General features: G+C 32.3%; 2 protein-coding genes across 2 annotated transcripts; one reads left to right on the forward strand and one right to left on the reverse strand.

The window, feature by feature from the left end:
* Window positions 1–1,569: 1,569 nt before the first annotated feature.
* LOC18008695 lies at window positions 1,570–4,092 on the reverse strand. Its single transcript, XM_006390233.1, has 7 exons — window positions 4,039–4,092; window positions 2,494–3,633; window positions 2,351–2,402; window positions 2,106–2,251; window positions 1,924–2,010; window positions 1,713–1,841; window positions 1,570–1,644 (listed from the first exon to the last, which is right to left on the reverse strand). The coding sequence occupies exons 1-7, from the start codon at window positions 4,090–4,092 to the stop codon at window positions 1,570–1,572; spliced, it is 1,683 nt and encodes a 560-aa protein (XP_006390295.1).
* Window positions 4,093–11,111: 7,019 nt separating this feature from the next.
* On the forward strand, window positions 11,112–12,932 carry LOC18008425 (protein SHI RELATED SEQUENCE 5). Its single transcript, XM_006390234.2, has 2 exons — window positions 11,112–12,026; window positions 12,409–12,932. The coding sequence occupies exons 1-2, from the start codon at window positions 11,345–11,347 to the stop codon at window positions 12,771–12,773; spliced, it is 1,047 nt and encodes a 348-aa protein (XP_006390296.2). The 5' UTR covers window positions 11,112–11,344; the 3' UTR covers window positions 12,774–12,932.
* Window positions 12,933–15,127: the final 2,195 nt, after the last annotated feature.

Here is a 15,127-nt window from a genome sequence, read left to right on the forward strand (position 1 = left end):
AACATATAGTATCAAGTGTCAACATAATATAAAGTTTTTAAGAAGCTTTTTTGTCATAATTAATTTTATTCTTATTGTTTTTAAGTAATTTATAACATATATATTTGATTTTTGATAGATTTTTTTCATATATTTTTGATGGTTGAAGTGTTTAATATTAAATAATAATCATTATTTATAAAAAATATTTAATGATTGTTTACTCACTTTTTACTTTTATATATAGTAAATGTTTTTATTAGTTAGCATATAAATATTTTGAAAAACTATATATTATAAGGTCTATTATAAATTAATAGCATAGGATCTCATATTTGATCAAAACGGCACTGATGACACTAATATAACTACCCCATTGATTATATTTGGAGTGTTTATGCATTCTTAGAATAAAATAAGGGCTGTCCAATAGAAGAGGAAAAAAATGAATAAAATAAGGAAATTAGTTGGATCTGAATGGGCAGAAGGTGGGGAGGACAATTTCGAAACCTCTCGATTCTTAACAGCGATTCAAAAGTCTTTTTTATTATGCGAAATTAATGATTTTATTGGACCACTCTGGGAGTTTTCATTAATATGAATATGCCCCCTACATTATTTTTACATATTTTTTGAAGGATGCAACGAAACTGGTGACATATATACGTAATGGCTTATGCAAAAATAGTCCGAACCGAGGAAAGTGTCCATCGCAGTCACATTTGGAACTCACGATTTTTACAACAATTAGAGTGTAAGCTTATTGACAAATTTCTTTTATTTATATATACTAAGATTAATTAGATTAAAGTATTAAACTGACTAGTGACTAGTAGGAGGTAACTAAATGAGCTAATGAGATTACTGAAAAGACAAAATTATCACCTTAAACGAAATGAAGAGGAAGCGGTTGCTATAAGATTATCAAACCTGGTTTCATTAACAACATTAAATACAAATTATGTATACTTAACATTATTAAAATAAACCAAAATTTTGACTAGCATTTGTAAATTTTATATTTTAATATAAGATCTTATATAATTAACAAAACAGAAAAGAAATCATTAATCTAGCTTGTTATAAAACTCTAGGCGAATCCAGTTTTAAGAAAATCATGTGTTTTAAACTTTTAAGTGATAATGGAAACTAATAATAATAATTCAGAAATATATATTTTAAAAATATTTTCGATAATATCTTTACATCGTCATGGGACGAGTATTATAAAATATCTAAATCAAAGAAGGGGGTAGAGAGGGGGTTTGTATATTACCTCAAAACCAAAAATTGCCAATCAATCACCATCTGCAAGTCCACTACACTGCCCATTATTTGCATCGATACACTGAGAGATCCTCATCGAATTGATTCGAATTTTGTTTTTCTCACCTTTATATTTCACTGTTATTGATATTTCACTCTGACTAATTGAAAGGAAAAGGAAAAAAAAAACAATGAAAGAAACCAACATTATAATCATTCAACTTTTAATTGGATCAATCTCACGTGTTAAGTTTCGCATATCATACAACTATTCAACATATTGTCTCTGCTATGTCTTATATATATATATATATATATAGATGATCACTTGTGAATTCCATCTAAATATCTTTTAACTGCTTTCTCGTTCGTCTCAAATACGAACGACATCTCTCGTATCTGCAGAAGAAATTAATCAGTCACGGTTTCTTGATCGTATTGTTGAAATAAGAAGGAAAAAAATTTACCTGTATTAAGCTATTGTTCTTGAGATTAACAGTTTCTCTATGTTCAATCTCTTTCTCATTTAACCATATTGAAAACTTCCCAAGATTCTTGATTTCAAAGCATCCGTCTTGCTTCAACCTGATTAGAGCCTAATCACATTGGAATACAATCATACTCACACTTAAAAATCTCCATCAAAAACGTATATAAATTGTTAACATGATTAAATACCTGTCGTCGAGAGACTTTTGTTCCAGACCTTGACCTTCCTAAGTCGATATCCACTGGATATTCTCCAGTTGCTCTTCCAAGTAGCACCTGAAATGTTACAAAAGTTTTTTCTTTTAAAAAAAAAAACTCAATCAAATCAATTAATTACGATAATTAAGCATCTCAAGAGAAGATTCAATTACCTCTGGCTTGTTAATGTAATGCTTAGAGCTTCCGTATAGAATAGCAAAAGCTCCATGAGAAGCGATGATACGGTTCATGTAAGACTTAGAACTCTGCTCTAATCTCATTATCATTCGCGCCATTTCCTCGTTTCGATATCTTGAAGCTACACACAATCATTAGTATAGCCTTTTTTTTTGTTAAATTTATCAAGACAACAAATTAATGGCAAAATTACAGTTTGAGAGGCATCTTCTTTATTTACCTTCCAACTCGTACCGGTCTTGACCTACCGGTTCAAGGTCCATGTCAAGAACCTGATTAGTTCAAAAAAGAAACACAGTTTTAGTATATTCAACCAAGAAAAAGTACCATAAATTTCATACTTGTAAGGGTGGGTTTATATACCATAGCTTCAACGTCTGAAAAAGAAGGCAAATCTTCATCACTCTCAATTTCATTATGATTCTGCTCTTCTTCTGACATTGAAGCGTCAATGTCCATCTCTGCACTGAATGTCTGTTCACAGATTTCTTTATCTCGAAAGTGTTGTTGTGATACTGAAGTTGTTGCAGTAAATGTTGCTTTCTCGGTAAAGCTATTTTTGAATGCAGAAGAACAACTTGCTTGTTCTGTAACATCACAGTCTCCAATACCATACATGTTGATAAAGTCATTACCTTTACCTTGTGAAAATGATGATCCTCTGATCGGAGGTAGAGGTGGTTTCGTATGCTTCCTCATCGATGCTAATGAAGAAGGATTAATCGAGTTTCGAGCTCTCGGTTTGTACAGTTGCAGGTTGATATCATCATTATTTGGAACCTCACTACACGCTTGGTTTATTGTACATATGCATTCACCGTTCTTGATTTCTGGATGTGGATCCAGTTTAGACAGTGACATTGCACCATGACTATATCCCTCTTGTTTGCTTGGCAAGTCTTGATGGGTCTCTGCTTGCTCATGGACTTCTTTCTCATGTGACAGTGATGTTGTCTCGATGAAAGATGCATTAAGATTTCGAAACAGAGGATCTTGAAACTCTTCTTGATGAAAAAATTGATCTAATGTTGTTGTGTCTGTAACAAAACAGTCTTGAATCTCTCCATCGTTGATGTTTAACAACTGATTCGCCATTCGATCATCATCACCATCTTCATCTTGTTGATGCGTACCATCCTGGAAAGTGTTCTTGATGATTTCAAGCTCTGAATCATCAAACTGCAAACCGAAGAAATCAGAACCACCAAACATGTTTCCTCCAAACGCGACATGATTATTATGATCATCATAAAGAGGCTCCTCCAAACGCATCCTCTTACGCGCCGTGTAATACTGAGTTCTGACTGGTGTTGAGTAATGATGATGATGACTTTGTGGAAGGAATTGATCTGAGTGTTCAAGATCGAATCCTATTGATGAAGATAGAGATTTGACTTGGGGACTGTAGAGAAGAGAATGCCATCGATCTGTTAGTTCCGAAAGCGTGAATCTTCGAGAGAATTTGACTGCTCCTTTCGCTAGCGACTCTAGAGAAGCTCCATTCTATTTTAACATACAAGAAAATTAAACTCCAATTAATCACTAGAAAATTTGCAAATACTGGATTTAGATAGTGATGGTTTCTATCATTGATTATTGAAATTTAGGGGGAGTCTAGTAATCGGCGAATTAACAATTAGAAACTCGTAAGAGACAATACAATCAAGAGTTGAATGAGGAACAATCCGATGACTTGGGATACAAGCTAGCATATTTGATATTTACAAAGATACGGTTTTAAAGCTACAGTGATTTAGGGTTTCACTTCGAAATTCAGTAACATTAACTCGTTACCGGAACGCGATATGCGAAAAGACAAATCAAACAGTAGAAAATTTTGAATTTGATAGATTAGTAGAACAAAAAAAAAAAAACAGAGTCGAAATTAGGGTTTCGTGAAAACTATACCTCGATTGATTTTCTGAGACGAAAATCATCTTCAGGAATCCAGGGAAACGCCATTAGAAACTGTAAAATAATAAGCCTTTTCTCCAAGAAACAATAGAAGCTTCTTTTAAGTGATGAAATATTGAAAAGGTAATATTTTCCAGAGGATCAGCGACAGAATTTTATTTTTCTAAAATTAACGTTTCTTAGCCAATTAAATTACTACTTGTCTTCTTGTTTTCTCGATGCCTTTAATTTTGTCGTATTTGTTATTATTGTGATACACAAAATGCAATCCTAAAATTGTAATCTAAAACGGATGAGTAGAGAGAGAAAAAAAAAAGTAAATTAAGGAAACCGACATTAACTTTTTGATGATGTTAATTAAGAGATACAAAGTACAAACAAATAATGGGCTCTTTAAGTTAGGCCCTTCATATTGAAGTCTAACCGAATGGTTCGGATGCAAAGCCCATAATATATTACTATTTACGCCCATACTCGGGCCATTGCTTTTAGCCGAATATATTTCTGATAGCACCTGAATTTGATGAGTTTCTCTCTTGAATATGTATTATGAACATATCATGGGCTTTAAAGTTTCGCCCCATCAGATTGAAAGTCATGCGAAAGAACACAATAATCGGATGCAATGTCCAGAGAATTTTACCACTAACGCGCCCGGACTTCGGCCATTCGAGGTTAATTCTGCAATGGATTTCAATCTTTCATACAATTATTTGATTTCTCCAAAATTCTATAGATCAAATAGGCTAACTCAATTTTTTTTTTTTTGTCAAATAGGCTAACTCACTTATTTATCCTAAAACTAGAGTATAGTGCTAAAGATTCGTGAATGGGCTACAAAAAAACAATAGAAAACTATCAAAAGTCTATAGAATAAACGGTTTTATACATGTGAGCTATATAATACACACATATTGTAAGACTGAAAAATGGTGGTTGTCACGTGACAATGAGTCTTTGTAACCTTCGTGGAGACCACAACGCTGTCTTTTCTTCGGCCGGTCTCTTCTCCTTAAAAAAGCACATATATACATGTAGTATAGGCCTATTATATTATACGTTTATATGTAATGTACTAAAATATGCGTAATAAGATTGGTATTTTATATAAAACACACATAGCTAGAGCTTAATGTGAAGCATGTGCATGGATGGGAAGACGGGCCCCAGGGGCTTTATGAGGCCCATAGAGCTAATGGAGGGGGACCACGTGGCAAGTGGCTAGTGCCTACAAGTGGAGGGATCCTAAGAGAGTAAAGTACGTATATGTTTGATCTCGTGATCGTACGTACTGTTTCTACTATTGGCATGCAGTGTTCGTCGCCTAGGGTTTCAGAATTAGACTTGCTTATTATACTTAACTTGTCATGTATTCATGAACCACAGTTACAATCACATCACCTTATTTTGTTTTCCTCCTTTTAATAACTTTTTGTATATACGATGGGGAAATCGTATGAAGAGGGTGAATACACGCGAATTTCAATTTGTTAATTAATGTGTTAATAATAGTAGGGACATTTTCGAAGCCAGAAATTAGTTGTTTTTGCTCCCTCGTCTGATTTTCAAAGTATTGTTCGCGATATATATTGGAATAAAGTTAATTCTTGACGGAGTAAATCGAATATCTTAGCTTTAGAAAGACGCTTTGAGTCACTTCATTCCTTTATTTTCAACAAGACAAAAACCCGTTTCTGGCGGAAAGAGCATAATTATAACTTAGCTTTAAGGAAAAATGATGGTCACAAAGGCATAATGGAGAAGAATGTTATTTTTCCTAATAGTAGTTAAAAAAACAATTATTTACCACCCATTTGACTCTAATCTACTTCCCTAACTGTATATAAGATCGACTAAATGTGAGTCATATTTACTGAGATATTTACATAGATACATATAGAAGACGAGGGAGAAAAAGAAAATAAATAATGGTATTAATAACTACGTGCTGAAGAACATTTTAGCTGACTGATATACAAAATTTGAAAGCATATATTAGTTGGTTATCTTTATGGTGAGTGAGTGTTGAAAAAATTATGTTTTTGATTAATTATTTTTCTATTTTATGTGTGTTAACAATATGGAGAAAACAAAATTATAAAAGTGTATTTTTGCGGAAAACAGTTGAAAATATAATAAAATACTAAACGTTTAAATGGAAGAATAAAAAAAAGCAAGAGCTCTATTAAAAAAAAGAGTAAAAAAAATAATGTTAATTTTCAAACCAATATAGTTTTTGTTTAGGCTACCAGTAACCCATATAGTGATTGAAGGGTAAAATTCTAAAGTTGAGGAACTAGGTTAAATATTCTTATTACGGTTTCAGTTATGTTAATTGTATAAATAACATAAATATTCGAAATTCACATATGTCTCGGTGATAGCATTAGTATGGATTTCGACTTGAAATTTTCTTGTTATAATCAGATTGGTTATGAGATGTGTTTCATTTAAATTGTGGACTGTCAAGGTTTCGCTAATTTGTAAAGTTCCTATGGCCGAGTACAAACGATTGATATTTGATATTTCAAACACTTTCGTTTTTTTTCTCTCTAAATTTTTAATAATTTTTTTTTCACGATAATTTTCTTTTACTATAGGTTATAGGAAGAAAAAATTGTAATTTCTCGAATGTTTATCGTAATGATATATGTAGCGGCAGAAAATAAACGTAATTCTCATATTAAAATGGAACTATTATAATCTTATGTGTGTGTGTTTTTTTATTTACCATATCTCATTTTCTAAAGATCGGATCGGATTCGAATCCAAATCGTAACATGAACTGCTTAAGTCTCGACTAAAATAACTTTTAAACCCGACGTATATATAATAGATATAATCATTGAGAAGATTGTCGGGAAATTACTGTTAGTGAGAAGAATGATTGACTAGCATACATATAAAGAGAGGAGAGAGAGAGAGGAGCAGCGAGAAGAAAGGTGAGCACAAGGCTCGAGAGTGAAAGACAACAGCTAAATAATAATTGGAGATCATCCTTATTCTTTAATTTTTCCTAAGATGGCCTTTGCTCCTCCTTCACTCTCTCTCTCTCTCTGCCTGTCTAGTGGGAGGTGACAAAATCGTAGTTTATTATATTAAAAATATAATTTTAACATCGGCTGCCCTGACCCAAAACGAAAAAATAAACATCGGCTGCAAACAAAAATCTCTTATCAAAAATCATTCCAATGACACAATTTGTTAATACATATTAGTTGATTTACGGCTAAATAATTTGTGGCGTTGTTTCAGCATAATGTTTTATTAGTGAGTTTAAATTTTAGCTAAACTTGTATTGTTTTAAGTAGATTAAAGCTTTCCTCTCCGCAAAATATACACAATCATAACTCTAAATAGATACATTTGATATATATATATATATTATATATATATCCTTTCAAAAATAATGATGATTTATGTGCTGTTTTAGAAATATAAAAGAATGTTGGATGAAAATGTGAATCATTTGAACATGTTGTATAAACCTCATTGCCTACGCATGACTACATATAGCATTTCTTGTTGTTGGTGAATTTTCTTTAAAATAATCTAATAATATATTTTGAAAACATCTATATCCAATTAATTATCCATCTTGAATCAGTTAGTAGCTTAATTATATACATTTATATATATAAATCATAAACCATAGTCGATGGACATCTAACGTCTATATTCCTTTTTGTTAACTGGAGTACGTATTAAAGAGAAATGTCATCCGCCCAAAAACTAATAAAAGCTACTAAACCCGTCAAATATCAAAATGAGAAGGACAAAAAATACTAAGCAAAGAAAAGAAAAGAAAGGGGAAAAAGGTAAAGAAAAAAAAAAGAAGACAAAAGACACATTAGGCAACTAGTTTAATCATGAAGATCCCGAGTCATAAAGTTAGGAGCTCCTTGGTTTTCTATTAAATTAAAAAGTATTAATAATTACATTTACAAATAAAGACAAAATAGTGATTAAGTCAACAAGAAATTCTAAAATACAATAGAGTAAAAGACTCATGTCTCGGGCCCCTAAGTGCGATCAATTTTTTGTTGGGTAACTAATGCGTACGATCAACCATTATATACCAATATTAGGAATTAGGGATCAATAATAGTCATGTTAAGTATTTCTAGAAAATCTCGCCTTTTCTAGGCACAGTTGATGTTCGAAATGGCCGTATACCTTGTTTGATATTCCATTTGTTGGTTTAGAATATACATTTTGTTTTTGATAACAAAAGAATTGTAGAGCGAAATCCAAATTAAATTGTATAGTATAGTCTTTCTAAAATATAGTGTTTTCGGATATTTAATATGTTTACCATTTTTATAAAAATTTCTAGATGCATTCCCACGTATTCCTTGCGACAATTTTGACAATTCTTTAAAACTTTAAAGCAAATGCTGATCGGTTTTAAAAGAGAAAGAAAAACATTTGCTCACTACAAAACTAAATACGCAAATTCTCGTAACTTGCATATTTCAGCTTCAAGGATTAGTGTGCGTTAAAATGTAAATTTAGTTGTCAAAAAAAAAAATGTATATTTAGTAATGGACATTACTGATACTATATAATTTTTTTGTTGACATCCAAACTCTGATACGCCGATTTGGAAGAGAGGAAGCGACAGGTCTCACGTTCAACATTACTGATGGTATTGGTAAGACTTTATCTTGTGAAATTGGTTGTGTATTAATTGGCCCGTTGATACCGAAGATTTGATCAAATCTAGCTATAAGAATGGAGAAGTCAAATCTCACTCGTGACCTGATGTTATGTATGAGTAAATTATTATGCATGAGAATTCCTCAACAATTCGCAAGATAAGGTGAAAATACTGATTTGTGAATCTTTATTTTATCAAATTTTAATTTAAAGTTATAAAAGTATATATAGAAGTACTCATAACAAACAGATTTTACGAGAGAGATGGTTATACGGATTTCTACAAGTGACCACTGATCTAACGATATAAAAAGATGTCTGTCAGCAAATTACACAAAAATTAATAGACAATTTTACGTATATATCACTATACAAAAATAAGTTTTTTTCATAGACAATTCCAGATAACTCACGGTAAATACTTCAATACATACGACACAACAAACGAACAATTATGCATTACGCTATATATTTTCAATAATTTATTTTTATTGATATGTAATAATTCATATTTTTGAAAACTAAACCAATCCAAACCAGATACTATAAAAAACAAATAAAATCTTTGTCAGCCACGGAACTAAAGAGAACTTTTACCAAATATGTAAACATTTAAAACATTTATTTAATATCAAATGCGCTTAATTATCATTATCAAATGCAAATTGCGCCGCTAATTCACGCGGTTCCACGTGATCAAAGACACTAGAGTGGGTCTGGTTGCTTCGGTTCCAATGTTAATCCAAGGTATGACTGAATAACAAAGTAAGTCTTTAGTGATTGAAATTTTAAATGTATACAGAATATGTATGCCAATTGCTACATACTTAGTATAAAATATTTGGTTTACCCAAAAAAGTACTATATAAAATATTTGAGAAGTTATAATTAATAGTAGCTAGTTTCCGATAAAACCACTAACGGTTTTACTCAATCCAATCACATGTATTGTCATGATATATATATATATATATATTTGGTGTATAAATTTGCTCTATTTTCAATTGTAAGAAAAAAGAGCAAACTGCGCCATGAATCGTTATTCTTTTTCTTTCAATCTTAATGTTTTTTCAAATTTTGAAAAATATGAACGTGAAAGCTAAGTTTTCTTGGAACGAGCTAAAAGTTCTAAATACAGAAAAAAATACATAATATTCATGTAATAGTTTGGGTAAATATGGAAGACGATCACATCCATTCATCGGCTAATAATAATGACTCGTGACCTAAACCTTAGAGTAGGGATCGCTGTCCACCAAAAATCCTTTAAACCACAGCACACATATTTATATAGTTCCAATCTCTTCAAACCACTTTATTGTTATCATTTTTTGACATATCTATTGCATCGGTTAGGGTTTAACTGTTGAAACACATATGGACTAATATATGTCAATGACTCTCAAGTCACTGAAGGTCTAATGTCCGTGATTAAGCTGTAAACCTTACGATTAGACCGTCCGTGACGATAAAATGTCAAAGCAACGTTAGACTTCCCCTAATTCATTTCCTGTTTTTTTGTTTCCTCGAATTTTTTTTTTTTTTTCTCAGACTTCCCTTTAATATTTTCAGATAATTTCATATAATTCTAATTCGGATTGAAAGGGGAAAGAAAAGATAAACAAACGGTGGGGAGCGTTTTGCGGGGGAGGGACGAGTGGAGAAAAACTCCCTGTTCTAACACGTGGCATTTTAGTCACCATTTATAAAATTAACACTATACTGTATTAGCTTAAAATGTGAGCTATATATTTTTTTCTAGTTATACATTTTTTTTACTATTTTCGCAGATTCTTTTGAATCTTTAATTTCTTTTAATCTACACATCTTAAATTTCAAAATCTCCTAATACGCGGACGAATATTTATTTTGCATTCGACAAAAGTAAATCCTCTAAAACAAAAAAAAGTGTAAATCCTCGAATAGATCATATAATTAAAAAAACGCTTCATGCATACTATTTTGGATCCTGAAGTACCCGATTACTTTAGTCTGTATATATAACAAAATGTCTTATCTAATTTTCGTTGTTTACATTTATTTAAAATAACTGATGAAGGATGTCGAGAATAAATATGATCACCTCAAACGATTAATGTATATATATCTCGTACAAAAATCTAATTTAAAGTATGGAAATCCCAACTAACACGAAAATTTGTTTTTTTGCTCTGCTCTAATGTTCCAACTGAGGCCAAGAAAATAAACACACATAATGGCATGATGACCATAAGAAAAATTACTTAAAATATGTCAGCTTATCTTTTTTTTTGGTTCTGTTTCTTTTTTTTTTTTAAAAACACATATAGTGAGTGATATTTATGTGATGGGGATTCACTCAAACTGGAAGATAACTGTAGTGAAGTGCCCAAAGCAAAAGATCTTCATGGGACTCTCTATGTCTTAAAAACCTTTTCTCTCTCTTTATCCACAGAGAAAACCCAGCAACTTCCACTTTCAGAGATCAAAATTGTGTTTTCTTAAAATGATGAAGAGAGACTAATTCAGTCTCTTGATTAACTCGATCTTCCTCATCATTTACTCTCAATCTCTCCAAGCAAAAAAAAAGATTTTGACTCTTTCTTGGATCTCTTTGGAGTGTGTTGTGTGTGTGTGATGTGGATTATCACTTGGAAAAGAGATGGCAGGATTCTTCTATCTAGGAGGGAGAGATAACAACAACAAGCAAGATCATCATCAAGTAGACAAGGATCATCATCAACAGCAAGACAAGAGCAATAATTATCTTTATCTTTACAAAGACGAGATCTATAACAACAACAAGGGCTTCGAGATTTGGCCTCCTCAATACTTTCAACAACAACAACAACATGTCTCAGCTCCTGCGAACTTCTACTCATTTGGAATGGTTCCAAGCGGAAGCAGCAGCAACAACAACAATAACAACAACAATAACAACAACAACAATAACCGGAGCCGGAGTTTATACTTCAACGTAGTCTCCGATCATGAGCCGGGAGGTTTCACGGTGACGAGACAAGGAGGTATGAATTGTCAAGATTGTGGGAATCAAGCTAAGAAAGATTGTCCTCATATGAGATGTAGAACTTGTTGTAAAAGCCGAGGCTTTCATTGTCAAACTCACGTTAAGAGCACTTGGGTTCCTGCTGCCAAACGCCGTGAGCGTTTAGCCCAACTCGCTTCCTTGCAGCACCACTCCGCATCCAGCCGTGAAACGCAAAACGCAAACGCTAAACGCGTACGAGAAGCTAATGGTGGTGAAAATGATGATAAAGACCATAGTAGTGGTGGTGGAACTGCTCTTGCTATTACCCGTGTGGTAAATGCTAATTCTAATCCAGGTAAAATTAGATCATGGTGTGTGTGATCTCTAATTGATGATACTGAAATTTAGCTTACAAAATTGATTGAGTTTTCAAGAAAAGTATAGTTTTAATTATGAATGTTTGTGGAGAAGTACAACATCATTTGCGTGTGAATGAGGATGTCCGCCGGATATTGCTGCTTTATTATTTTTTCCAAGTTACTGTTTCTTAGTAAACCTGACGACATAAAAGGGTTTATCCAAGATCGACTTCATGTAAACACAATGCAATAAATATTTAAAGATTTGCTTTTTTTTGCCGGATATAATATCAAGAACATGTTACTAAAAGCGACCACAAAAAACGCTTAAGTTCAATAATTTTTACTATTATTCTAATAGTCATTAATGAAATTTAGGGTTGGAGCTGAGTCAAAACTTACCACCGGAAGTTAGCTCACCGGCGGTTTTCCGATGCGTTCGAGTGAGCTCGATAGAAGAGGATGAAGATGATCAAGAATATGCTTATCAAACGGCTGTGAACATTGGAGGACATGTCTTCAAAGGAATTCTCTATGACCAAGGACCAGATGAAGATCATCAACTTAACCTCCTTGCCTCCACTGCCACAACCACCAATGCTGAAGAGACTGCTGCGAAAACGGCGGTTACTGTTGCCGGTAACAATAACAATGGATTAATACTCGATCCTTCGTCGCTTTATCCGGCTCAACTCAATTCCTTCATCGCCGGTACGCCATTCTTCACACCTCCGAGGTCTTGAGATTCAGACTCAGTTACTGAATATTATTTCATCTTTACAACGTTAAAATAACAAGAAGCCTTACTTTGTTGTTTGTTTTTGTATTAGTCTTTGTCTTTTTTGAAAGTTCGTGCAATTTGATAAAACTCCCTTAGCTAGTATGTTACTGAGTGGTGATTAACATGCACATCGTACGAGTACGTTTACTTATAAGAAGATCAATGAGAAGTATTTTTAATGATGATCTAGTTATAAAGTTTGATCTTTTATTTCGTTGATTTGCTTATTGCAATTTCACGGTTTCCGCTTGTGTTTGTTCGTTATATATTTCTCGACATGAAACCATTTCTAGAATTCGTTGGTTCATTTGGCGTAGGATCGATATCTTTTGTGTCAATTTGAATGCCGTTTAGTTGGAGTTTAATGTATTACTAATTATCCTTCTTTTTTTATTGGTATACGATATATATTAATTCCTTTTAAGTAAAGGTCAAATCAAAAATCTATTATTTGTCTTTTTTAATTAATGATAATATTTGTGGGTGTTTTTTGAATTAGCTTTCTCGTTGGTGTTGAGCTCGAAGCTGCTTTTTTCCCCGTTTCTCCGTTTGCTTGCCGGATCTAAATATGACTTAACTAGGTTTCGGGTTCCATTCATCAAAGACTTTTTTTTTTTAACATATTTTATCCCTTTAAGAAAAAATTAAGCAACTTCTTATATTACCCAATTGAATTTTCCCAAAGTAAAAGATGTAAAATTAATTCTCAATTGAAATATATAACTAACATCTCAGAAAAGAAGGAAAACTTTAGTTAAAAAAAGAAAGAAGGTCCTGGGCGGTTTTAAAATGGATTCATGCATTAACTTTATTATATAGTATTTTTCTCTGGTTTGAGTCGGCTAGTCGAATAAGCCAAATATTTAATTTTTTATTTATTTAACACTCAAGTCTATGGTTTTTACTTAGATAATATCTTGTCATTCCATCTAGAGTCAGCCCCTATCTACAATAAGAAGACGTTAAGGTTAAAATTTTTGAGAGTGTCAAATTATGAGTTAATAATACTTACGTAACATGTGAAATGTTAATTTGGCATAGATGAATGGAAACGGATAGTAATATACGGCTTTTATATCAAACTTCTCCCCTGCAGAACTATGATATTCTTAGCTATTTGATTATTACTTGCATGGATGTGACTTTCATTCGTCTGCTTGCATGGATTTGATTAATCCCCCATAAATATTAATTCAACATTTTTTTTCTCACAACTTGTAGTAGTACTGTTATATACACATCTAAAAATGACCTATATATGATAAATTTGAAATCGGTTTCGTTATATCCTTGTGAAATGATACAATTTGTATGCGTGAACTGATACTCTTAATAATAATAATGATTAGCTACTACTATTATAGATTGCTTCATTTAGGACAAGTGAAAAATCACAGAGGAGAGGATGGAAGTTACTCAAAAACAGTACAAGTGTCTGACTCATGACATGTGATCTCTTCTTTCAGTCTCTCTTGATCAAAATGATTTTGTTTAATTGTTACAAAAATTAATTATCCAACAACTGTGATTGATCCCAAAATCACGATCGTCTCCTCTGATACTTTGCTTAATCTGTCTCACTTCTTGTTTCGCAAAAGCTCTGCAGCCTCATAGGATTAGCCTATGGGTTTCCTTTTGGCGTTACCTTTTATCTAGCTATAATTTTTTGTTATAATTTTGATCATTTTTGTACTTTTTATATTTATTAATATAGCCTACTGATGATGTACATGTGGTTCCGATGGTACGTATACTAAAAGCTATCCTTGCAGGTCAAAATGTTAGGCATTGTCATTAATTACCATTAAAATACGTTAGGTTAAGTTTGAAAAGATAGTTAGCGAGTAAATTGTTAATTAATTATGTTGAAGAAAAGGGAAAACTTATGGGTCAAGAAGCATGAGAAGTCCAAATACTCGACACATGATTATAAGATTCTAAAGTCTGCGGTCAAAGTGAGAGACTATTATCGAACAAAGATTTTGAAATGAATCTTTAACTTCTGTTATACTTATACGTATACCTAACTCTCGATTATGATTGATAGGACACTATTTCTTTTTTATCTCAACCCCCTTGACAAAAATCATAGAAATACTCCAACATGTATAGATGTCAAATAGTGACCTCCAACATAATAGTCGCCATCCCATCTTAAAAAAAAAAAAAACATATTCATCATCGAGCCAATCGTGTAGCTGTTGAGCAAATATTTTGTTGATTAGCTCGGCTCCAACCTCTAGTTTTAATATATAAAAAAATGTATTATATTAGTGTGAAGTGTAATGAAATGAGCGAGACAGAAAAAGGAAAAAC

The sequence above is a fragment of the Eutrema salsugineum genome, unplaced genomic scaffold, assembly GCF_000478725.1.
Source record: "Eutrema salsugineum unplaced genomic scaffold, Eutsalg1_0 scaffold_9, whole genome shotgun sequence".
Classification (NCBI taxonomy): domain Eukaryota; kingdom Viridiplantae; phylum Streptophyta; class Magnoliopsida; order Brassicales; family Brassicaceae; genus Eutrema; species Eutrema salsugineum.